The sequence below is a fragment of the Ctenopharyngodon idella genome, chromosome 18 (genome assembly GCF_019924925.1).
Source record: "Ctenopharyngodon idella isolate HZGC_01 chromosome 18, HZGC01, whole genome shotgun sequence".
NCBI classification, from domain to species: Eukaryota; Metazoa; Chordata; class Actinopteri; order Cypriniformes; family Xenocyprididae; genus Ctenopharyngodon; species Ctenopharyngodon idella.
The window spans coordinates 6,943,478-6,971,082 of NC_067237.1; the positions used below are offsets into that span (position 1 = coordinate 6,943,478).

A 27,605-nucleotide genomic window follows, 5' to 3' on the forward strand; every position below is an offset into this window, starting at 1 on the left:
GATCACATTTAAGACACTGTATTCTTTTCAAATGGCTCTATAGCAGCTTGTATGTGAAACAGAAGGCATTTTACACCTTTGAGATAAGGCCCAGGTATCAAAGTATACAGTTGAAATCGCTGAGTACATGCATTTATGCCATTTCTGAGTCAGTCATGTATAGAGTGGTGCAGATATGACGTCGAACCTGGAAGACTAATTCGCCATTGGTTCCTTCGAGATTTTCCCATTATAAAACCCCATAGGTTAATCTCAAAGGAACCAGGGGCGAATTAGTCTTCCAGGTTCTGATGTCAAACCTGCACCACTCTATATGTCTAAACAGTCATTCTGAGCAGCATTAAACACCTAATTATGACTTCAGAAGTGCTTCTGTGCCCACTTTGCAGTGTATATTTGCCATGTTAGATTAGAAGAGCACCCATGCAAAACAGCATGAACAAAAATGTCTTACGCCAGAAACATCTGTATGCAAGTACATGGATGCAAAAGCATTTTCCCGTTGTAGCCTACATACTAAAAGTCAACAGGAAATGACTTCCACAACCTATTTTACTTCCATAATCTGATGGAATTTTTGAGTGAAACAGGATATTCTACAGAAAAAAAGGTCAGACATGACCTGGTAACAACAAGGTCATGGAGTTTGATTCCCAGGGAATACATGAACTGATAAAATGTATACCTTGAATCTTCCATATGCATTAATGTAATGATTTCATCCATCAGGTATTGTTTGAATTGTGAAAAGCAGGTTTTTCATACCAGAATGGAGCTGGGTGGTTGAAAAGAAGGGACAGAAAAACAGAAGGACGGAAAAGGAAAGTCGTAAATAGAAGGGAAAGTTGTTTCAGATGCGCTCATAAAACAAGACATGTTTCAAGTCATGTTTAATTTTAACTCACTTAAACTGTTAGCTAACTACCAGCATGATTCTCTGTTGCTCCACTATGATAGCAATCGATCTGTAAGAGAAAGATGACAGTATAGAAGAAAAAAGTTTAAACTATTGCCCACTACAGCACAGTATTTATTACAACGTGTTTGCATTATGAATTGTTTTGCGAAACGTTCCACTTTATGCATCAATTTAATGAATAATTACTGACTGAAAGTCAACTGTATTTGTTACTGAAACATAAAGGATTAAGTACTGCAGGAGATAAAGAAAGTTTGGCAGAATCCAGCTTGGATGGAAGTTAGCTCTCACAGACCAAAACCTCTTCTTCAACTACTACAGACACAGATCTTCCAACCTCTCATTTTCATTTCCTTTGGAAGTTTATTTACATTACAATATAAGCTTTGCTTGTGCTTTCTTTAGCCACAAGGTAATATTTTCAGAGGAGATTGTGACCGTAACCCTTTGACATCCAGTCAGCACCTCATCTGTGAATGAACAATGCTCAAACAACTAAATATCTCATACAGATTGGGCTCATTTCTAATTCCAATTTATAAATCTCTTATAGATTTATGAAATGAACTAATGGCTCACATGTGGTCATAATAAAACAACTGTCCAGAGTCCCAGACACGTGAAGAGCACACGCAGTCCAGCTTCAAAAAACAACCAGACAATTGATATACAACTTCAGTGAACAGTTCTGGACTTTGGAAACAGTCTGCTTGCCAAATGTAACCTATGGCTCTGCTCCAAAACTGCTCTGGAAAGATCCTAATACACTAATATGCAAAAAAATACATATCATAGACAAATATTGGTAGTATAAATTATTTACAGTATCTCACAGAAGTGAGTACACCCCTCACATTTTTGTAAATATTTTATTATATCTTTTCATGTGACAACACTGAAGAAATGACATTTTGCTACAATGTAAAGTAGTGAGTGTACAGCTTGTATAACAGTGTAAATTTGCTGTCCCCTCAAAATAACTCAACACACAGCCATTAATGTCTAAAACGCTGGCCACAAAAGTGAGTACACCCCTAAGTGAAAATGTCCAAATTGGGCCCAATTAGCCATTTTCTCTCCCCGGTGTCAAGTGACTCGTTAGTGTTACAAGGTCTCAGGTGTGAATGGGGAGCAGTTGTGTTGAATTTGGTGTTATCGCACTCACTCTCTCATACTGGTCACTGGAAGTTCAACATGGCACCTCATGGCAAAGAACTCTCTGGGGATCTGAAAAAAAGAATTGTTGCTCTACATAAAGATGGCGTAGGCTATAAGAGGATTGACAAGACCCTGAAACTGAGCTGCAGCACGGTGGCCAAGATCATACAGCGGTTTAACAGGACAGGTTCCACTCAGAACAGGCCTCGCCATGGTTGACCAAAGAAGTTGAGTGCACGTGCTCAGTGTCATATCTAGAGGTTGTGTTTGGGAAATAGACGTGTGAGTGCTGCCAGCATTGCTGCAGAGGTTGAAGGGGTGGGGGGTCAGCCTGTCAGTGCTCAGACCATACTCCGTACACTGGATCAAATTGGTCTGCATGGCTGTCGTCCCAAAAGGAAGCTTCTTCTAAAGATGATGCACAAGAAAGCCCGCAAACAGTTTGCTGAAGACAAGCAGACTAAGGACATGGATTACTGGAACCATGTCCTGTGGTCTGATGGGACCATGATAAACTTATTTGGTTCAGATGGTGTCAAGCGTGTGTGGCGGCAACCAGGTGAGGAGTACAAAGACAAGTGTGTCTTGCCTACAGTCAAGCATGGTGGTGGGAGTGTCATGGTCTGGGGCTGCCGGCACTGGGGAGCTACAGTTCGTTGAGGGAACCATGAATGCCAACATGTACTGTGACATACTGAAGCAGAGCATGATCCCCTTTCTTCGGAGACTGGGCCGACTAGGGGTGTACTCACTTTTGTGGCCAGTGGTTTAGACATTAATAACTGTGTGTTGAGTTATTTTGAGGGGACAGCAAATTGACACTGTTATACAAGCTGTACACTCACTACTTTACATTGTTGCAAAGTTTCTTCAGTGTTGTCACATGAAAAGATATAATAAAATATTTACAAAAATGTGAGGGGTGTATTCATTTCAGTGAGATACTGTAATCTCTATTTTTAGTATTTAATGATTATATGTAAAAATGCTTTCTCTTCTCCGCCACCTTGGATGGATTTTTTTCACTCAATGCATTATGGCCTTTTCTGTAAAGGATACAGGTAAAGCTGTATCGTAATCAAATGTGACTGAAATGGCACACACACACACACACACACACACCTCATATGTTATTTTTTTCATGGGTTTAAAGTGAGACGCCATTTAACAGCCAAAATTCATCTAAAATCTATTATACATTTTTGTCACATTAAAGGTGCAGTAGGTGATCTGGTGAAATGCTAATGTTAGCCTGATAGCATTAAAAGCATATGATCCCACCCTCACTGCAAATCGCTGCCCAAAGCCACACCTCCTCCGAAACACATGAAGGCACACACACGCAGCTGCTCTTGGCACAGCGTCACAAGAGACGGTGTTAAACTACACATGTCTCAAAGCACAAAACATTACAATAATAATGAATGTAAACAACTTAGAGAGCTTGTACCTGACTGCTGCAGATTCATTTCGGTGTTGATACTGTTGACATGGATACGCTTAATTAGTTATGGCGTGAAAGCAGCATAAGCTCATTGTTTTGATTCGGTAGGAACTGTAAAAGGTGGATGCTGTTTGTTTGTGGTGCTCCGTGACTAACGTCTGTCTACATAAACTCTGGATAGCATGAAACGCGCTGATGATGTATGATGTCTGCGTGAACAGGGTGCACAAGGGTATGTAAAAACATACACAAAAAAAATGAACTTTCACTGTTGTTAGTTTTTCACATTACTTAAAAAACTCATGTAACTACATGAACTTAGTTGTTTCTAATAAAATGAGTATTGTCAGCTTTACTTAAGTGTTTGTTCAGTCAACTTAACACTGCTGAGTGAAACGCACAAATTAATGTTGACAACTAACTGGGCAGTTGATCCGTAGTTCCCAGCATGATTTGTAAGGGACTACTTTACGAGAGTAAATTTAGGGATTGAAGTGTTATTTTATGTGTTTTTCAGTAAAGGAAAGATGTTGTTAGTTTATGTTAGTGTTTAATGTACAGTTATGTTGGACATTTAGAGTAGTTTCTGTAATGTTTTTGAATTTTGTGGTTACCATTATGCAGAAGAGTGGCACCTGTGTTTAGGCTGTGTGCACTCATATATATATAATTCAATTGAGTTTGTTCAATGAGTTTTTTTTTTGAGTGGATTTTGTAGAGCAAATAGTTAATTTAATAAGGTAAATTAAGTCAATAAATGTGCTTAATAAACATAACATTATTAAGTAAACTGCACATATAAATAGTAACAAATTCATTTGTATTTACTCAAAGAAATTTTGTCAGCTTTACTTGAATTTCTTTTGTTCATACAACTAAATTGTTATTTGTACAGATTACTCAATATAGTTGCGTGGAACCACTTCGCTGCTTTTTTAAGTAAATTTATTTTTTTGAGTTTACGGTGACAGGCAGGTAAGACATCATATTATTTAATTCGGACCGAATATAATAATTAGATGAACATTTTATGGTCCTACGCCATCCACAGACGATGTATATTTATAAAAATACATTTAGACCGTTTAACATAGTGATTGCTCTCAGAATAAGAGTAGAATTTCAACCAGTATAACAAAAAATGTTTCTGTAGAGAATCACCTATAGCACCTTTAACATTTGCCTAATGTAAGGGCTGCCTGGAATGAGGAAGAGGATGATTTATCAATGCTCTTCTTCATTTATTGCACCACTTTTCCAGGCACAAACCAAAATGCAGCCAAGTGTAAAGAACAGTACAAGCGGACCAGACCAGCCAAAGACAATAAATACTAGTAGCGACAGGTCAGACGGAACTGCTTTAACTCATATTTAAACACCACTTAACCTTATTTTTTATGTTATTCCAATACAAATGAACAGTAATCATCTTTTCCCCCAGGTCATCTTTGGGGATGTAATGCAGAAGTTTTCAACTCTAAAACCGTGCCTTAATTATCTGCAAAAAGTGACAGGACAATCAATTGTTGTCAATCCCTGGGTGTCATGCTTATTAGTCCCATCCACTGTGATGTCACACTCGTCCAAAATCCTGCTCAGTGAGTTATGAAAAGGCATAATGATCTGCATATTTGTATATGTAATTGCTAGGTGATGGCATCTGGAGACACCATCTCTTCGCCTAGTACTGAAATATTAGACCTTTTCATAACTCATTGTGCAATACAGGTCTATGCACCAATGGGATGAAAAAGACAATGGAGAAAAAAAAAAAGTCCTGCTCCTCATCAGAGTACATTAAATATCAAATATATTCTAATTGGCTGTGATTGTGTCACGTTGCACAGCTGTTTTGCGTTCAGTGCGGACAGATGAATTGGTTGTCGCTGGAAATTTACTGCATCACGTTTGTTCAGGTCACGGTGTCAGTAGGATCTCTATACACTGAGTGCGGGAGGCCTAACAGAAATCTGTTTGCCAAGTTAACTCAAAGAGAAGATTTCAGACAGAACACTATTCTCCCAAGGGTCTTATTCATGTTTTCCCAACTCAAGTTGGCTTTAAGAACGGTGTAATTTGCTTACACACATGCACATGTTGGAGCAGGTCCATGATCTTTCCAGTGTCTCTCTGGTCTGTTGGGTGGGATTAAACATGGATAAGTTTTGGCAAAGCTGCCGTGTCTACTTAAGGGTGCTGAAGTGCCGTCATATCGTGTTTAAGCACCGTCATATTGCGTATTCCTGTGTGTTCAGTACAGTGACTGCTGTTCAGACACACAGCAATTTAATGTACAACCCATGTTGGCACTGTGTCTAATGTGTGAAGGACATGAAAAACTCTACTAAAGTAAGTAGGAAAAGGTCAACTTCACAAAGCCAACATACTATTACTGTTTAAACTTGGGGGTTTTCAAAATTTTTTAAAGTGCCCCCATTATGCTTTTTCGGATATTACCTTTCATGTAGAGTGTAATATAGCTGTTTGTGAATGTAAAAGGTCTGCAAAGTTTCAAAGTTCAAAGTGCATGATAAATGAATTTATTGTCTCCTAAGGGAAAAAACGAGTTGTCAGTAATTTCATTCTTACTTTCTGCATGAACCTACAAGGGTTTGTAAGAAATTTGCATAATGCCAGCCTATGGTTTTTATTGGCTGCCTGTGAACGTCTACTTTGACCCGCCCTCAAACACTGTAGTTGTAGCTGAGGCCTGGAAGAAGTTAATCTGTGTTGTTGACATGTCTAGAAGACGCTGTTTTCCACTTTGCATGCACTTCCAAAGGATGAGGACTCAGGTTCCAAATGATACGGTAAAACTGAAGCCATCGTTACTGTTTGTATCACTGTCTATGCAAATGCTGAGGAAGATCCAGAGCTGAAATTCAGATATGGTAATAGCCATTTCATTTCCAACACTAGGCAGTCGACTAATCAGAACTGACTGGGCCATCTGACCAATCAGAGCAGAGTAGGCTTTCGGAAAAAAGGGGTTTAGAGAGACTGAATCCTTTATCGAACCGTTTCAGACTTTTTTTTTTTTGACCTTGGATGCATGTAAACCTATTGTAGGAGACCTTCAAAACAAAATTAGGAACCTTTAAAATAGCACAATAGGGGTGCTTTAAAACATAACTCGTCCTAGAGTTTTCATGAATGTAAATGCTGCCATAATAATAATGCTAATGCTTTATTTATGGAAACAAAAAAATCAGTTTGTATGTCATCATATAACATTCACAAAAGAGAAACAAAATATCAATGTTCTATTCTTTTCATTATATTAGTCAATAAAAGGATAGATTTAGTGAAACTGTTCATCTCTATGTTAAAGGAAACTATCTAGCACTGGATAAATGTCAACTAACATTTATCTGAAACAAATTAGTGACCCTGGACTACAAAACCAGTCATAAGTCGCACTGGTATATTTGTAGCAATAGCCAACAATACATTGTATGGGTCAAAATTTTATGTCAAAAATCATTAGGATATTAAGTAAAGATCATGTTCCATGACGATATTTTGTAAATTTCATACCGTAAATATATATAAAAAGTTATTTTTGTGAGTGGATATGTGTTGCTAAGGACTTAATTTGGACAACTTTAAAGGTGATTTTCTCAATATTTTGATTTTTTTGCACCCTCAGATTCCAGATTTTCAAATAGTTGTATCTCGACCAAATACTGTCCTATCCCTAACAAACCATCAGTGGAAAGCTTATTTATTCAGTATAAATCTCAATTTCAATGACTGGTTTTGTGGTCCAGGGTCACATTTATATTTTAGCATTTAGTCAAAAAGTTTAAAACACTTGAAATAAATACAGATCAAAAGAAATAAAAATGAATGGTAACACTTTATTTCGATGGTCCACCTTAGACATTCTACTAATTATAAGTAACTTTTCAAATACAACTACATGTCAACTGGCAGTCATTATAGTATTAGTAGACTGTCTGCTTAATATCTGCAAACACTTTATTTTGATGGTCCCCCAACAGACATTCTACTGACTATGTAACTACTATGTCAACTTATTCTACTAACCCAAACCCGAACACCTAACCCTAGTCTACTAACAGTCTACTAATACTCTAATGAGAGTTAGTTGACAAGTTACTTAAAGTATATGTCTAAAGTGGACCATCGAAATAAAGTGTAACCAAATGGTTTACAACATAAATTACAATAACTAACAAATACATTTGATTTTACCCAGTGTGCTCAATTATTACTCAAATTCTAAAAGTCAACGAGAATTGCTGTTTGCAACCCATTTTACTTTCGTAATTTGTCATTTTTGTGTGAAATAGTATATTCAACAAGAAAAATATAGAGCAGGATTTGATCTACTGGGAATCATGATCACAAAAAGTGGGTGTTCTATTACAGAATGAAGTCAGAATGTGAATTGTGTTTGATAAAACAATGCTTAAATAGATATGGCTACTAACATTATCAGTTAGCTCACAGCTAATTGGATATCAAACTTCTTTGGAATAAGATACTCAAATTATTCTTTCACAACAAGAACAAGAACAAATTTTAAGAAAGTAAATAGGGTCCTTTTCAGGTTGACTAATACATATACTGTATATATAACACTGTCTTTGAAACATTGGCGCTCGCAGTCAGTAGTTCCTTTATTGTACATTCATTATTTTAAAAGAGAGAACACATAGTTCAGTAACTTCATTTGAAGAGGACAAACCCCTCCAGCATTCAATACAGAGAAAATAGACATTCGTCCCTCAGGAGAAACAACACAAACATACGCTATGCTCTGGTCACAGAGGTCACGTGCACATATGCACACCTTCATTTAGCATGTAATTGGACAGATATTTATACAGCTGCCTGGACGTTCATTTAAAATCAGATGAACCAAAAACAAACAAAAAATGTTTCAAAATAAACAGGATTTTGGCTCAGAGATCCCAACATGTGGAAAAAAAGTGGTCTATCAGATGACAGAAGGTTGATAGTTGGTGAATGAACGAAAACATTGTAACAGACTATGGAGATGAAAATGTGTGTCTCATACAACAGATTGGATCTTCACACATCCTGGGGCCTTGAAGCACCTTGCTAAACTGAAAATTCATCTGTTATTGGCTATTAGGGGTGTGAGATCTAAATAAATGCTACAAGATGCTGTAATGCATCCTGACTGGATTATGTTGTCAACTCAAGTAAATAAACATAGTAACTCAACACTGTGAAGCAAAACAAGAAACATCTGTGTTTTTGGATGCTGAAAATTTCAATTACAACTGGACTTTTCATGACATGCTTAACCGTGATTTAGCATCTTTTTTAGCCCTGGGATAAAGCTACATTTAACCCTGGGTTAAGTAACTCTTTCGCGATATTTAGTGTGACACAATGAAATGCTGTTTAGCAACTTTAACAACAGACAACCAGTCATAAACAGCCTCAATTTGTGCCTCATTAAGTATTCATGAGCTGAAATTTTCACACAGCCTCAAAAAAAGAAAAAACATTCAAAAAAGGCCCAAATGAAAAATGATGGTGGTCAGTTTATGACTTTGTCAAGTTAGAAATCATTTAAAACGTAATACCTCAAATGGAAAACTGTGTATAATAAAATCTAAAATGTCCATGTGTTGTGGCTAACTGCTCTAACAGGCAAGGACTGACAGGTAAAAACTGAACTTTTTTAAATATCAATGTGATCTCATGAGAATTCATATGTATTTTTACGTAAAGTGGTGTTCTACCGCACGCGTATTTACTTATGTTTTAACACTGTTAGACACTGAAACATACATTATTGACATATTGACAATTTTACTTGTGTGCTGTAATCCAAATCTTCAGAATCCATACGATTGGGAGGAACAGACTCAAATTCAAGCCTTTATTCAGCGATCTTCCTCTCCATCCTCAAACGTCAAATCCCGCACTCATTACAAATTCAAGAAGCTTTACGACAGGTTCTATGGCAGTGATATCAAACGCTCATTGGCTCTCGCCTGCTTCGTCACTGGGGGTAGGGTTAAGGGATCTAAAATTTATCTATAACATGGTAAAAATGAAACTATACAAATATATTTATGATATAAAAGATTTGTAAATATTTTACATTAGCTGTAAATACTAGCATTTACGTTAGATGTTGTCAATACGTCCATATTATACACTTCAGCGTCTATACAAACATACAAAAACCTACGTATAAACAATAAGACCAGGCTGAAAATATACATAAGATACAAAGAAGCAATTTCACATGGCATGATACACATATTTTCAGCACAAAACCAGCATCTTATTCCAGTTTAACCTAAATGTGCTAAAATATTGCTGCACTGTGTGAGTATTTAAATTATGTCGATGTCATTATTTTCTACACAAAACCACCCCGTGAATATATTATACATTCTCCACAACCTACATTCTAAAAAATGCTGGGTTAAAAACAACCCAAGTTTTATTTAACCCAACCATTGTTTAAAAATTACTATATGGCTGGCTTAAAATGAACCCAAAATAGGTTGAAATAAAAAATCAGACACAGGCAACAATAATAATCAAAAGGTGATCATTTATTAATAAGCAGTTTAATAAATGTTTATTGTTTAATTATTATTCATTAAACTTATTAATAAATGTTCACTTATTAAACATATTAATAAATGTTAATTTCCAACATACTTTGGGTTCATTTTAAGCAAGCAATACAGTAATTTTTAAACAATAGTTGAGTTAAATAAAACTACCCAGCAGGTTGGGCAAACATTTAACCCAACTGCTGGGTTGAAACAACCCAATCGCTGGGTTAAAACAACTGTAGCACTCAGAGTTGAACTGCAGTGGGGAATTTCACCATGCACATTGTGTTCAGCTCAAATTTTGTGGGTATGTTTGAGCTAATTCCTTTATTGAACTGGGCACCAAAACAACACTTCTATTTATTTATTTATTTTTTAAATGATTAGAGTGTTGAGATGCATAATAATCTACAAAAAACTAAATGTAGTAACTACACTGAAGCACACAAATGACTGAATTTTGATTGATTTGACAATTTTCACCTTCTGTTCTCTCTGAATCTAAACGTAATTGAGCCAAACCCATCTATCACAGAATACAGTGTAAGAGACCCAATGTTTTTACTGATTGACTCATTTGCCTTTGCACAACAAAAATAGTTATTACCATTAATAAATAAAAGGTTTGTATTTGAGTCACTTTGAGTTACTGTACAACATAATTGACATTCATCCATGAATAAAAAATCATAGAGAAAAACGGTCAAACTTTGCCAGCAAACGTGCCTGGAGACGTAAAAGCCCACATTAGAGCGCAAAACACAGCTCGGAAACAGATACCAGTGGAATGAATTTCTTTCTAGATTGTTCTGTGGTTTCCTCGAACTTCGAAGAGGTCCTCCGTGTTATTCAAGAAGTCATTGATCAACATTATTTACAGGAAAGTTCCTGTGGCCAAAGAACATTGTGTACAAAGATCTGTTTTGCTACTCCATTTATACATTTGTATCCCCAGAGGTGAATGTTTTCATGCGCTGATTATTAGAGGCACTTCTTGATGCTTTTGGTCCTTTTTTTTTTGTAAAATCAATCCAGCTTAATTCTTTTATTGCTGTAGGTTGTAACCGTCCATATGGTTTGACAACTGAGTGCTTATTGTAGAACAATATTATTGCTGTCAAGATGGCCCTTGCTGAATTCTGGGAGCACAGGAGAGCTGGCAGTAAAATTCAAGATTATGAAGACTTCAGTGCTTACTGTAAGTAGGGCTGTCAATTAATTAAACCATTTATGGTTGTAACCAAGCAGATCTCGCCCCCCAATGACTACCATAGTAGGAAAAAAAATACTACGGTAGTCAATGGGGGGTGAGATCTGCTTGGTTACAACCATTCTTTTTCTAAATATTATACAGGTTCCATAAATTTATACAGGTTTGGATCGACTTGAGGGGGAGTAAATGATTAGAATGTTCATTTTTGGGTGAACTATCCCTTTAAAACCTTTGTGTATCATCAATTATTTTAATTATTTCATTAATAAGACACCTACAGTATTTTCTAAAGAAAACCATTAATTCCCATTCAGGTCACTTTGACCCCCTTTATGCAATTGTGTAGATTTTTTGGTTTATGCATTCTAGGGTAAAAGAATTAACAAAGTTAAACTTATGCGTTAACATGTTAACCATGACAGCCCTTACTGTAAGCGGTAGCTGAATCTGAGTAGGTCTTCTATACTTTTCTGGAAAGACTAAATAAAGTTTAAATAAATCATAATTTCTGTTCTCAGAACATTGCAATACGAACCATAGAACGACTGTGCGAAGTGTGGAACAGACGGCTTGCTCAGCTTCATTGTATGTCACTCTTTTCTTTGGTCATGTCCCAGATGATGCACTTGTTGTTGACTTGTAGCCTTGTGCCCTATTACATGTCTGAGAAGTCTCATTGATCAAGTACCCCCCCCTCCCCAACCCCCCCCCCCCCCCCACCCCCGCCCATTGCCAAGCCCACCCTACAAAGTACTAACCAACGGCCTTTGTGACTTACCATTGCAAGAATTTAGGTGGAGGATGGCTGCAACAGTTGAAGGTGGCATTTCAGACAAGGCCTTTGTCTTTGACATTGATAAATGAGATAACGTGGCAATAAGACGTACCCATGTGGCTTGATATGCCAGTCTTTAAGACAACATCTTCGGCAGAACAGGCGTCACAGGTATGTGGTGGCCTCGCGGTTCTCACGTTCTTTGGCCTGGGCCACAGCCACATTGATGCACTGCAGCCATTCTTCCGCGTGCTTCTCATCTTGAGCTTTCAGGACGTAGGTTTTGCTGTCGGTGAAGATCTCGAAGGCTCTGGGCAGCCCACGGTCACGCCTTTTCTTTGCAACCACCTTAACGCTTTGCACTTTGCTAAGTTCAATTGTGCTGTTGTCCAGCTCGTCCTTCTGTGAGTACAAGAGGGAAAAAGTGGCATCAATCAGAGCTAATACACTCTAATATTCAGGTAGGTTTGAATGGACCACAGCCAGTGCTCTATGTCAGTGGTTTTCAATCCTGGTCCTGGGGACCCACTGCTCTGCACATTTTACATGTCTCTCTTATCTGACACTCAGCTCAGTTCACCAATGGTCTAATGCTGCCTTCACGCGCTAGCAGAAATTTCCTTCTCCGTGACACAAGTGTTTTTTGCTCGTTTAAGCCCAGACGCAGTTATCATTTTCATATCTTGTGCCACGTAGTTTAATAGCAAATGCATTTGAGCCCATTTGTGCGCACATGGGCGTGCCGGTCTGAAAACGCGTTACTATTTTGAGGCAACTGAAATAGACTGCGCCATTGACAAACTTAAACCTGGTCTAAAGTCAATGACGCAATATTTTTGTTATTTAAAGAGCATGTTAGTAATATGCGCATATATACGGGTGCACAACGCGCATACACTCTGCTTATTACACACACAGGGATGTGCAGCAGCACACAAACATGCCAAATATTAAAAATAAAAGGATTACAATGTAAAAGATTATTATTGTGTGCATAAATGTAAAAATGCTTTGGTGGAATCCAGCTTTTCCCGTAGAGCAGTGGTTCCCAAACCTGTCCTGGAGGACCCCTAGCCCTGCACATTTTGTATGTCTCCCTCATACAGGTGCTGGTCATATAATTAGAATATCATCAAAAAGTTGATTTATTTCACTAATTCCATTCAGAAAGTGAAACTTGTGTATTATATTCAGTATCTCAGAAAATTAGAATATTACTTAAGACCAATACAAAGAAAGGATTTTTAGAAATCTTGGCCAACTGAAAAGTATGAACATGAAAAGTATGAGCATTTACAGCACTCAATACTTAGAGTAGGGGCTCCTTTTGCCTGAATTACTGCAGCAATGCGGCGTAGCATGGAGTCGATCAGTCTGTGGCACTGCTCAGGTGTTATAAGAGCCCAGGTTGCTCTGATAGTGGCCTTCAGCTCTTCTGCATTGTTGGGTCTGGCATATCGCATCTTCCTCTTCACAATACCGCATAGATTTTCTATGGGGTTAAGGTCAGGCGAGTTTGCTGGCCAATTAAGAACAGGGATACCATGGTCCTTAAACCAGGTACTGGTAGCTTTGGCACTGTGTGCAGGTGCCAAGTCCTGTTGGAAAATGAAATCTGCATCTCCATAAAGTTGGTCAGCAGCAGGAAGCATGAAGTGCTCTAAAACGGCTGCGTTGACCTTGGACCTCAGAAAACACAGTGGACCAACACCAGCAGATGACATGGCACCCCAAACCATCACTGACTGTGGAAACTTTACACTGGACCTCAAGCAACGTGGATTGTGTAGCTCTCCTCTCTTCCTCCAGACTCTGGGACCCTGATTTCCAAAGGAAATGCAAAATTTACTTTCATCAGAGAACATAACTTCGGACCACTCAGCAGCAGTCCAGTCCTTTTTGTCTTTAGCCCAGGCGAGACGCTTCTGACGCTGTCTGTTGTTCAAGAGTGGCTTGACACAAGGAATGCGACAGCTGAAACCCATGTCTTGCATACGTCTGTGCGTAGTGGTTCTTGAAGCACTGACTCCAGCTGCAGTCCACTCTTTGTGAATCTCCCCCACATTTTTGAATGGGTTTTGTTTCACAATCCTCTCCAGGGTGCGGTTATACCTATTGCTTGTACACTTTTTTCTACCACATCTTTTCCTTCCCTTTGCCTCTCTATTAACTCCCTCGGGTCGGCGGTCACGCCGGCGATACCACCTCGGTTTTTTTCTTACCAGTGTGAAAGAGACTCAAAATACTCCGTCAATGTTGCACATATAATTAAGAGTTATACACCATTAAAATTTGTGGAATATCTTCTTTTATTTGTGTACACTCAGAGTAAAAACAAAATGATGTGCTTTTTGCAAAATAAAGAAAACTAACATGATGCGTGATCTCTCGTCTCCCTCTGAACGAAGTTTAATCTGATAGTTCTCAGAAAATGAACTGTAACTTAGTGAATACTAATGACACAAAAATGAGACTTATGTCTAAAAAAACGTTGAAATGTCAGGTTTTAAATCGTGTAAGTCAAATCGAAAACAAATATTCTGTGTTTATGTAATCTGTATGAAAAGAGACACATGTCAGAAGTCTGTGATTCAGCTCATTATCCACTAATGCGGCCACGCCCACGGAGCGAGCGCTATTCAGACGCAAATTCTGAGGCAATACATGTATATATCATCTCAATCGTGCATTTATTGTCTTGAAAAGTGTTTGGATGTTAAAGCCATGGTTAGCGATGGAAGACATGCCGTTAGTTCCTGAATGTCCTGTTCTTCTTTAGAGTAATTTGTGGACTAAAGGTGTGCAGAGCGCCCTCCGGCTGCAAGTATGAATTGAAAACACAGTATCCAGCGTTCATAGTGATGACAATAAATATTGAATAAATATTACTCCTCTGTGTAGAAAATTGACATAAACATATGAGAATCCATCAATATTACTCCAAATGTGCATGCTTTTAAGCTAAAAGACTATATGAAATGCCATAGAGGTAACATGAATGTTCAGACGCTTTGCATCACAGAAATACATTATATTTTAAAGTATATAATAGAATACCATTATTTTAAATTGTAATAATATTTCACAGTATTGCTGTTTTTTCTGTATGTTTGATATACACCATGATGAGCTTGAGACATGATCACAGAGGGTTTTTTCACAGCCTACCTGACTGAAAGGCCTCATTAATATGCAGCTCATTAGAGGTTCTTTATGCGATTCTTTTGTCTTCTCAGGTGTAAATCACCCATTATTCATGATGATTCACGCCTCCACGCATACTGTGTTTCTTGACAAAAAGTGTCTTACAAAAACTAAATCAATATATTGTTATAAATGAACGAGTATGCAGGATAATTTTTACATCATTTTGAAGCAAAAACTCTAGTCTACAACCTCCAATACCCAGAAGTCTTGTGAACACAGATTTAATATATATTTTTTGGCTTTATTTCAGTGACTTAAGTTTTTTGTTTTTTCAATAACCACGCATAAACGTTATTCCTTCAAAAACACAAACATGTACATACATGTTCCTCACATATTATGGTAGCCTAGTTCGTGCTGAATACAGTGTAATGACACTTTTTCCATTAATATGTTTATGAACAACTGAAAAAAGCACAAATGTCAGGGCATGTCAAAACTTCTCCAGGGCCCCGAAAATCCTCAGACCCCAGAGGGTTAATGTGCTTGGACACAGAGCTCTGTGAACAGCCAGCCTCTTTTGCAATGACCTTTTGTGTCTTGCCCTCCTTGTGCAAGGTGTCAATGGTAGTCTTTTGGACAACTGTCAAGTCAGCAGTCTTCCCCATTATTGTGTAGCCTACAGAACTAGACTGAGAGACCATTTAAAGGCCTTTGCAGGTGTTTTGAGTTAATTAGCTGATTAGAATGTGGCACCAGGTGTCTTCAATATTGAACCTTTTCACAATATTCTAATTTTCTGAGATACTGAATTTGGGATTTTCCTTAGTTGTCAGTTATAATCATCAAAATTAAAAGAAATAAACATTTGAAATATATCAGTCTGTGTAATGAATGAATATAATATACAAGTTTCACTTTTTGAATGGAATTAGTGAAATAAATCAACTTTTTGATGATATTCTAATTATATGACCAGCACCTGTATATCACACCTGATTCAACTTATGTGCTCATTAGTAGAAACAGCAAGACCTGAAATGGGTGTGTCAGAAATAGGGAGACATACAAAATATGCAGGGTTGGGGGTCCTCCAGGACAGGTTTGGGAACCACTGCCGTAGATGGTCTACTCGCGCCTTAACCTCGTGCACGAGCAGATCAGTTTCCTCACTAGAGAAGCGTTCAGTTTTTCTGCTTGCAAATTCCGCCATGTAAATAGTGAATCTGCCAATGGCGCGAGCGCAACTGGCTTTTAAAGGGAATGGGAGATGAGACTCTGATTGGTTTTTTGCACGTTACGCCCAAAACACACCCATTACTCATTAAGAGAACAGGGACAACCCTTTTAGACCATGCGCGGGGCACAGTGACCATTTTTCCCGTCCTTAAACTAGCAAAAGTGGAACTTTTGCTGTGCGCTGTGCGCTTTAGACCATGCACTTAGATAGTTAAAAAAGGGCCCTATGTCTTTAAATGTAGTATCGAATAACACACTACAGTTTATAATCAAGTACTTTACATGTGCTTTAGGGGCCGTTTACACGACACCATTTTCAACCAAAAGGGGAAACTTTTTATGTGTTTTAGCCGTTCATTTACATGCCAATGGCGTTTTGGGGGCCTGAAAGCGCAAACCTTTGAAAACGGGCTTCAAAGTGCAAGTTTTTGAACGATATTGTTACTGTCTCCATATAAACTACAAAAATGAATTTGTGAAAACGGTGTTGCATGCGCATGCGTATTACGTGTTCAGTCTACAGGCGCGTAGTGTTTCTTTACAAAGTGACATAGCCAACTACTGGCCTAGCATGAATAATACAGCGATTTTTGTCGTTTTCGTGGATACGTGAACGGGGAACATTTTGACAATGTTGTTGTCTGTACGCGAAATATGCATAGGAAAAACTTTTCTGTTTTTAGTGCACTGTTGTTGTGTAAACGTGCCCTTAGTCAAAAAACAAACAAACAAACAAAAAACTTAACTGTCACCCTCCCGCTAGCGGGACATTTGCTATTATATACTTAAAACAATAATATCTTAGTCTAAACCTAAAATAATATTGACAAACTATATATCATTTGAAAGCTTACAAATTGTAATTTGCATATTTGTAGTTTTCTGATTTTCAAGACAGTAGGAACAGTAATTTATTAATTCGCAAAAACAACAGTAGGAACAGTAGTTTATTAATTCGCAACAACAATATTTTCAGACTCATAAGGCATGTTTAGACACTTATTTTGAAATAGCAATGAAAATGAAAAATCTTGTTCTTTTTGCATGTCTTTTATGTGTTTGTTAAAGGTTGAATTCAAACCAAATACTGTCATTTTGCCCATTCTTCTTCTGAATAGAATGTCAGCTTCATAAATTGTATGAACATTATGGAAATAAATGGATTAGGTCATTCAAACCATAGGTCATATGGAAATGGAAGAGTCCTTATGTGGTCACCAGTGGAGCCTGGAAAGTATCTAGTAGAAAAGTTTAGTACTGCGCCCAAACAAATTCTTAATGAAAGCTAAATTTTTGAGATAAACCTAAAATACGAAACACAACTTTTCATAACTTCACGGTTACAGAATGAAAAAAATATTTTGTTAAACCATCATGATTAAAATGTGCTTTAAAGTAAAACCTTTAATTTGATATTATTACAAAATGTTATAAGTGTGTGTGTGTGTGTGTGTGTTAAGTGAGTTAGCCACTAAATTGTACTCTCTTTAAGTACACTTAAGTGACCTTTTATTTCATTATTATTATTATATTATCTGCAAGTACATTTTTTTTTTTTTTTTTAAATATCTTTTTAATATTTCAAGTACACTACAAGTGCACATCCAATACAGTTACTTTTTCACAAAGGTTGGGGCATTTAGATAAGACACAATCTTGCAACGACTAGTCAACCATTGTAACTAATCCCTAATGGTAATGCATGTGATTTGGGATGGGGTTTATGTTATGGGGTTTTGGATTGGAGGCTCACAGCGTGCATGGTCCCAATTCTCCTGCTGTATTGTTCTTCTTGTCTCACTTCTTTCTAAGAGTCGCTGCACAAAGTTTGCCAAAATGAAGCTTATTGTTGTTTGTGTGCACTGATTTGAATGAGTGCCATTAAAATGAAAGAAAAAACAGCAGAACTGCAAGCAAATTAAAGGCATAATAAAAACAAGATACTGTGACTGGAGGCCAAATGGCCCTCAAAATCATATTGAAAGCGTTTGTGTCATGTCTGATAAAAACAAAGATTTGTCAAGACTTTGCAAAATGAAATGACTGTAGCAATTCATCGCTTTTCCAGAGTAAAATTTACAATGAATCAAGATTTAATGTGCTTACAGCTCTGAAAAATGAATTTGTTTTTACAAAAAAGCTTTTGCTGGTTTTGTGTCAGAATACTGTGAGACTGACTGATCTTTGTAGTCACTGTTTGCATGTCATGGATTTGGTTATGGATTCTCCTTTGCACAATCTTAAATATGGCTCCAAGTTATATGGACGCATAGTAAATTGGGTCTTTGCTTTGTTTCAATGCAAGAGTGAGATTCTGACAAGCCACTTTAGTTTTATTAAGTTCATGTAATTCCCTTTAGGAAAAGCTTTGGTGAATCTCAAGATTAAGTCATGGGTTTTTGAAAGATAATGATCATCCTCCAGAAAGAAGGGCTAATAAAATCTAGACTAATAAAATAATAGCTAACCATTGGCTCCAAGATTGAAACATTTAACATTTTAAAAACTTTTTAGCTGCCAGATTACAGAATTGCTCAATATAGATGGATGTTCAAGAACATTACTGATCATCTTCAGTAGTCCATACAACTTATTCCAGATATTCTAAGTCTTTTGAGCCAAAACTATAACTTTGTGTGAGAAACAAACATAAATTTAGGTCACAGATCACTGTTAATTGGTATTGTCACGTTTTTTCAAACTTGCTACTTTGTGATCAGTCACGTGACACGAGAAGCAACGGCATTTGGCATCAATGATGTTGGTCTTCAAACATCTAAAGGTCGAATGAAAAGCGAGACTGAGCAAACAACTTAAATTTTGTCTTGGTTCTACTTCTGAAGATCTGGAAGATCCCGCAAAAATTGTATGGACTATGTTTATGGTCTTTTGTCCTTTAAGCTGGACAGTATAAATCATCAGCTTTCCTTGTATAGAAAACAGAAGCTGCCTTAATCTTATTTTGTGTTCCACAGATAAAACAAAATAATATGAGGATGGACAATATGGGTTATTTTTGTATGATCAGTTTCTTTTAGAGAGTCTTGATGGTAAGAAATGCATAAATGATACAATCTGATGTCTTGTGAATGGGACACTTACTGATTTTCCTCTTCTGAAAAGAAGCTGGTTGCCGGCAAGAGTGAAATAACGTGTTTTCCACCTCTTGATGAACTTCCAGCGTACCTGCTTCTCCTTCAGCTTCCCTTCGATGAGTGGCTGGCCATCCTGGTTAACGACTGAGCAGAAAGAGTCAAAATGAAATAGAGAATGTGAATGTAGTCTAAAGCCCCTGTTCACACCAAGATAGCCATAAAGATAACTATAACGATAACCATATTTGTGTCCACACCAACAAACGATAACGGTCTGTTTATTCTAAGCTCATGTGTTGCGGTTTCAAAGTGTGTACAACATGTTTTTGGTGTTCTTGTTGCATTTAGACATTTTTAACCAGCAGATGTCCTCATCATGCTATGATTCGAGTGAATAGCTAGTGTAATCAATCTAATCTAAAGGTGATGATACACAGGGCAACTTTTTGAGCAATGTTGCTTGGGCACTTTCCCATTGAAAATGAGCAACAATTTTCTATCTGTGTACTTTAGATAGGTCGTGGGCAATTTTTTGAGATCCTCCAATCAGAATGCTAGCAGCCGATCACATGATGGGCTTGAAGATTTCAGAAAACATTCAAACAAGATGGCGGCCTCTCAGCGGCAGTGGAGCGAAGAAAAGGAGCATGAACTTGTATCTTTTTACGCTGTAAAGTTGTCATGTGTCAACCCAAAACAGGGAATTTACCTCATTTAATGCTTAAAATACCAACAGGTGTACAATTTAATGTAAGTAGGCTGTAATTTAGCCATTAAATACTAAAAAGAAGCATTCTGTTTAACATCTGCAGTGGCGTAGGCCATAGGGAGTATGGCATGTGAAAGTAGCTTTTGACGCGATCGACCCGGGTTCGAATCTGCCTTTTGCCATACTTGCTCTTCTCTCTTTTACGCGCATTTAAAATGGCAAACGACATTGCGGAGAAGTTAATCACCGAGGTTCAGAAAAAGCCACCACTGTTTGACAAGTCAAACACCATTTTCAAGGATACTTTAAAGAAAATGAATATATGAAAAACATTGGTTAAAATAAATGTTGAGAAGTATTAATGATGAGATCATTATGCCAGGCTAGCAAACAGTGTAACATAAAATTACCTCGGGTATCCAGCGCTAGTTTCGACAACATTGTCTTGCTTCTGTGGGATTACTAATTTAAGAATCTGTTTAAGATCTGCTGATCCTACATCCTGACATAACATCACATGAAATACTAAGGTGAAGTAAATTGTATTTAGCATTTTAAGGTAAGGATGATGACATCAGATGAATGATTCTGTTAAGAAAAGTTTCCAGCCAGTTTTCTGCCAGTTCCTGTTCTCTTTATTGTATGTCTAATGAGTTAGATTACTGAGATTCTCACCTTTTGTCTTTAATGGCTCTTGGATCCCCTGTCACATTTATTGAATAGTTATGCTGATTGGATTAGGACTTGCGACACTCTAGAGTCTGGGGCGAGTTCCTATACCTGAATACTTCATGTGCATGCTTTGTTTAAGGTCATCAGCCAGGTGCTTTGTCTCCATTTCTAAGCACTGCCCCCTAAAATGTGTTTAAACTACAATGTACACTGCCTTAGTTAGACCTGATGACTGCAGCGACCAACAGCACGTGTTCTCAATAAAGAATCTGTTGAAGATACATCCAAGTCTCCTGGTCTTCGCTTCTGAGATTTCCAACACTTCCTTTGAGGTTTTTATTCCACTATTGACTTTGTCAGGTAAATTAGATTAGATAGATTAGATAGAATTAGATCTAGATTAGATGTGAACGGGCCTTTATACCCTGAGAAAGATTTTATGAGAAAGTTGTATGAAATTTTATAATTATGATTTTTGTCAGCCTTGGCCCTGACTGCTTTCATTGTATGGATAAGAGCACCATAAACACTCTTCAAAATATTTCCTTTTGTGCTCCATGGAAGAAAGTCAGTCAAAACAGATTTGAAATGAGGGTGAGTAAACAATGAAGCCTAGCCCTATAGCCATGTTTGCCCGTAGGAAACAAAAACAGTCACTTTGAATTTAACACAAAACAATACACTTCTGTCACAGAGCATCCTTTTCTGGACCTATGCCATGCTAATCTACTTAGACACACAGAGAATTATGGGTAAAGTTTTCTCATTAGACGAACAAAAGAGCACTGCTCAGTGTTTATCACCACATTGCAATATCTGGTGTGGTTTCAGACGTGGTGAATATTGTGTCTCCTGCCTGTGTTTGCTGGGTCTGTCTGAACTACACAAAGCGTTTCACAGATCTCTCTCATGGGTCTATTTCAGTTAAACAGGAAGCTGTGTTATAGCCCTTCCAGGATGGTACAAAGCAGCCTATTGTCTGAGTTTTCCTTTTTTCAGCAAGGAAAACAGATGAGAATCTGCAGCGCTTTGATAGCCCGCTTAAGATTAAGCAAGACTGATATCTGATAATCACCAAACTATAATCCCAACTGGCAGAAGTTAAACTCATGGCGTATTAGAGAACACTGGAGTACTGATTTACACCGGGGTAAAAAACACTGCCCTTGACCTGCCGCAATTTCCTAGAAATTCATTCGTTTAGAACGTCATTTGTTTAGTAATTAGGTTAGTATAATAATTTCATTCTGGGTTATAAAAGGCACTTTCCACGAATAGGGTACAAAATAAGGCCTGAAACTCTTTAAGTAATTTTGTTTTTCGTTTTTCAACAAATGGTTAGGTGCTTAACTCTCAGAAAATGTTGATTTTTTACCTCAAGGAGGTTGAGCTACATTTTATATGAGCTGCTATAAAAACGGACTGTGACTGTGTTTTGTAAATACAACCAGAATTCCGGAAATGTTGGGACGTTTTTTAAATTTGAATAAAATGATAACTAAAAGACTTTCAAATCACATGAGCCAATATTTTATTAACAAATGTTTAAACTGAGAAATTTTACAATTTCATGCACAAAATGAGCTCATTTCAAATTTGATGTCTGCTACAGGTCTCAAAATAGTTGGGACGGTGGCTCCTCTTCTTTTCAAAACAGTTTGATGACATCTGGGCATTGAAGTTATGAGTTTCTGGAATTTTTGATGTTGGAATTTGGTCCCATTCTTGCCTGATATAGGTTTCCAGCTGCTGAAGAGTTTGTGGTCGTCTTTCGTTTAATGATGCACCAAAAATGTTCTTTATAGGTGAAAGATCTGGACTGCAGGCAGGCCAATTCAGCACCCGGACTCTTCTACGACGAAGCCATGCTGTTGTAATAGCTGCAGTATGTGGCTTTGCATTTTCCTGCTGAAATACACAAGGCCTTCCCTGAAATAGACGTCATCTGGAGGGGAGCATATGTTGCTCTAAAACCTTTATATACCTTTCAGCATTCATAGTGCCTTCCAAAACATGCAAGCTGCCCATACCGTATGCACTTATGCACCCCCATACCATCAGAGATGCTGGCTTTTGAACTGAATGCTGATAACACGCTGGAAGATCTCCCTCCTTTTTAGCCCGGAGGACACAGTGTCCATGATTTCCAACAAGAATGTCAAATTTGGACTCGTCTGAACACTTTTCCAATTTGAAACAGTCCATTTTGCTTCTGGACCATGTTCACATATGGCTTCCTTTTTGCCTGAAAGAGCTTTAGTTGGCATCTGCAGATGGCTCGGCGGATTGTGTTTACCGACAGTGGTTTCTGGAAGTATTCCTGGGCCCGTTTAGTAATGTCATTGACACAATCATGCCGATGAGTGATGCAGTGTCATCTGAGGGCCCAAAGACCACGGGCATCCAATAAAGGTCTTCGGCCTTGTCCCTTACGTACATAGATTTCTCCAGTTTCTCTGAATCTTTTGATGATGTTATGCACTGTAGATGATGAGATTTGCAAAGCCTTTGCAATTTGACATTGAGGAACATTGTTTTTAAAGTATTCCACAATCTTTATACGCACTCTTTCACAGCTCTGCCCATATTTACTTCTGAGAGACTCTGCCTCTCAACGACATCCCTTTTATAGCTAATCATGTTACAGACCTGATATCAATAAACTTAATCAGTTGCTAGGGTTAGGGTTAGGGTTCTCCCAGCTGAATCTTTTCCACTTTTTTCTTTTTTTTTTTCAGCCATTTGTTGCCCCCATGACAACTTTTTTGAGACCTGTATCAGGCATCAAATTTGAAATGAGCTCATTTAGTGGATAAAAGTGTAAAATGTATTCGTTTAAACATTTATGTTATCTATGTTCTATTGTGAATAAAATATTGGCTCATGTGATTTGAAAGTCTTTTAGTTTTCATTTTATTCAAATTTAAATAACGTCCCAACATTTCCGGAATTTGGGTTGTATTAAAAATTTGTTTAAATTAGTTAAAAAAACAAAAACAAACAAACACCATATTAAATATCATTTCAGATTATGTCAAAACGACATTGTGTGTTGAACGCACTTGAAAAGGTCAAGATCTTTAATCTGGGACAGCCCGAAGTCATAATTTTAAAGAGTGAAAACAGGTATTTGTTACTAATAGCTACTTTTAATGATAAGTTAGTGTTGTTGTTGTTTTTTCATTAATATACATAGTAGTTTTCCCAATGATGAGATTAGGACCTTTAATGCAATAAAACAATAAATCATGTGACACCAATGTACTTTATTTTTGAAAAGTGCTAAAACATTTCACTTTGGTATTTCTGGTAAACCACATAAAAAATGTAAAAGAACAAAAATCTGGCAGAACAATTGAGAGATAATCCTTGTTCTGGTGGTTTCAACCCAAAACTTTCTGCAGATGTCTGTATTGCAATGTTGGTAAAGATTAATAATTGAATTAGTGTGTGTTTATCCCATGAGCAACATCATAATTCTCTATTATGAATTCTTTTTCATTTCACTTGCTTTTATACTCTCCCTGCTTTTCTCTGTCATGCATGAATCTAAGCACTAGTATGTGTATGTGAGTACATAAGCAAAACAAATATGAAATGTATGTTTTATAAATCCCAGAACATTAAAAGCATCTGTGCTCCATTCTGTGTTCCATTTGTTTGACTAAATTGATTTCTGTTCTGTTGATTTTATTGTGTATATGATACTGTACTTGAAAATGAGTTTGTCTGTTTGTGGTCATGAAAGTGAAACACACACTAATGATAAGAGCAGAATCCAAAACTGATGCTCAGCAAGTCCAAAGTAAGACAGACTACAGTTGTTTAAAAGATTTCGGTCTTTCAGAAATTACACAATGTCCTGAAACATAGTAGCCTTTTGCGACACACTCAAATGTGCTCTCCCCATCACAAGCAAAGTGCAAAACTGTAGTAAATAGCATTTAATACAAATTGGGATGCAGCCCATCTTTGAAAATCTGGATTCTGGCAGTCCCAATGCACATGTAGCACAGAATGAAACAAACCCCAATGGGAGAAGAGTAAGAGGTTTTGAGCGCTATGTTACCAATATGTCAACAGAAAACTTTGAGGTAAGAATTGTTTATTCCAGTTTGGCTACAACTGTAAATTCATTCAATGAGGAAATTGCTAGTCACTGTGGGGAAAGAAAGGTCAGTGTTTATTTTTCTGTTGGTTGGTGTATGTTATATATTTTTTTACTGGGCTTTGGCCAACATTGTGCTCTACAGTTGATTTAGAGTAACTAAAGAAAGAAGCTTTGATAGTCAGACAAGATTCCAGCAACCCCTGCTGAGAGTGTGGATTCACTTCTATAGAATTTACTGGACAGGGTTTTACATATTTTAGCAAAGTTGGAGTATGTCCAACTCCACGTCAAAAACAAAACATAGAACAAAGGTTCAGGAGTTTATTTGGGATTTTAAAAGGTGAAATGTCACTATATGTTAATGAGTTTTACATGATTTGAGTTCAAAATATTACAAAATAAGATAAGGTTTAATAAATAAAATAGGAAGTACTTTAAGAGTCTCCAAACAAAAAATGACACACACACACACACACACACACACACACACACACACACACACACACACACACTTTTAAGTTTGGACACGCTTGGCTGAATTTATTTTTTCATGAATTTAAAAAAACATTAATTCTTAAAGGTTTATGCTTAAATGCTTAAAATTAGTTTTGCAGGCAAATATAAATTCTATACATTTTTCTTATGAAATTAATTTTTTTTTTAATCTTTTGAAATAAACAAACAGCCAGGACACATCTCATGAAATTTCTGCAGTGATAAAGGCAGCATGTAGTTTTGAAGCTGGGTCACTGCGTTCTGTCTCCTTGTTTGAATTTCTCATTAATGTCTGGACCAAACTCCAAGCGATGGAATGCTCTCAAATACTATAATGTGCTTCAGGAACTGACGATACACAAGACTTCTGTCAGACATAACACTGCCAAGGTGTTGCCTGTCCAAGCTTTGCTTCCCCAAGTCCTTATTTCTGCAAACATTCAGCTCGCTCTATTAAAAATCATTACAGCTCTCTGCTAATGGAAACTGTCCCACACTCCAAATAAGGAGAAAGGAGGTAGAATGTGTGCTACAAACACTCGTCTAATGAGCGGCACTTGCTATTGAAGTTTCAATGAGTCTTTTATTCCCACCTTGGCTGCTGGATGGTGGTATGTAAACACATTTCCTGTCTCATTAAAGTGTCTCTTCGTGGCAAAAAAATAGCTTTCTGAGGTAAAGTGACGCCATCAATATTTCATGTACTGTAGCAATCCAATACTCCACTAAAAGCAGCAGTGAACAATTTTAATATCCATCTCTGAGGGTGTAAAATATTCAAAGTAGAAAAACTTGATTAACAACCACATTTTTTTTCTGAATTGTGAATTTTTTTTTTTTTTTGTACTAGACAAAGAAAGACCCAAAGCCAAGAAATACTGTCTACTGAGCATAAAATAAAATAAAATATGACAAATACATGTAAATCAGTTCTGTCAATTTTCTAGGATGCGAAGTTGTAAAAATTTTTTTTTTGTGGGGGAGTGACAGGCTTTACTGTAAACAGCACAGAGTTATTGAGTAACTTCCATCAGAACTTTATAATTGGCCCAAAGCAGATTTCTTATGTCAGAGTGTCATTTCCAATGATTGGCATCACAGTTTCCTAGTATTTTGGGGCTGATATGTATGGAAGCTTGTTTCCACCACTGAATAAAAAAAAAAAAAAAAATGCGAATTTTTATCTCACAATTCTGACTTTACATGTCGCAATTCTGACTTTTTTTGTGATATAAACTTGCAATTGCGAGTTGTAAAGTCAGAATTGCAAGATATAAAATTGCAATTCTGAAAAGAAAGTCATTTTTTCCCTCAAAATTGGACTTTATACCTCGCAATTGCGAGTTTATATCTCACAATTCTGAGAAAAGAAGTCAGAATTGTGAGATATAAACTAGCAATCGAGAGAAAAAAAAGTCTGAATGTATATCAAGTAATTCTGAGAAAAGAATTGCGAGATGTAAACTTCTGATGGAAATTACTTGCAATTGTGAGAAAATTGTAAACTCGCAATTGTGAGAAAAAAAAGTCGCAATTATCTTTTATTTTTTTTATTCTGTGGCGGAAACAAGCTTCAATAGATATGTGAATGGTAATGGTAAAAAGACAGAAAACCGTTGCTTGTGTGAACAGCATATATGGTGTATTTACCCGAAAAGTCAATATGGCAACTTTAAGCCCAGGACACACCAAGCCGACGGTCGGCCATCAGGCAATGTCAGGCCATTTTTAAGCATCGGTTGGCTTAGTTTTTTTGGTGTGTTCCGCACTGTTGGCTCTAGTTGGACACCGTCGTTTTTTTTTTGTTTGTTTTTTGGCAGATTCAGTATGTTGAATTGCCATTGGCGCAGTTGGAGAGAGAAAGAACTCTAATTGGCTGTTCAGCATAGCGAACTAGAAAGTGATGAAAGTGACCAAAGAAGTCAAGACGATACAGACAGAAGGCTGATATAATTTGTACGTCATCTTACCTGAGCATTCCAATACACAAATATTTTCATAATAACATGAGCCGACTGGAATGAAGAAAGTGGTAAGCTTATAATAGGGC

At 37.1% G+C, this 27,605-nt stretch overlaps 1 protein-coding gene across 1 annotated transcript in view; it reads right to left on the reverse strand.

Moving 5' to 3' along the window:
* Nucleotides 1-12,041: 12,041 nt before the first annotated feature.
* The window catches only part of veph1 (ventricular zone expressed PH domain-containing 1), a 121,258-nt gene continuing 105,694 nt past the window's right edge, over nt 12,042-27,605 (reverse strand). The window contains exons 13-14 of the mRNA XM_051869585.1: nt 19,576-19,712; nt 12,042-12,489 (exon numbers count right to left, since the gene is read on the reverse strand). Of these exons, the coding sequence (XP_051725545.1) occupies nt 12,253-12,489; nt 19,576-19,712 (374 nt within the window). The 3' untranslated portion in view covers nt 12,042-12,252. The remainder of the gene's footprint in view (nt 12,490-19,575; nt 19,713-27,605) is intronic.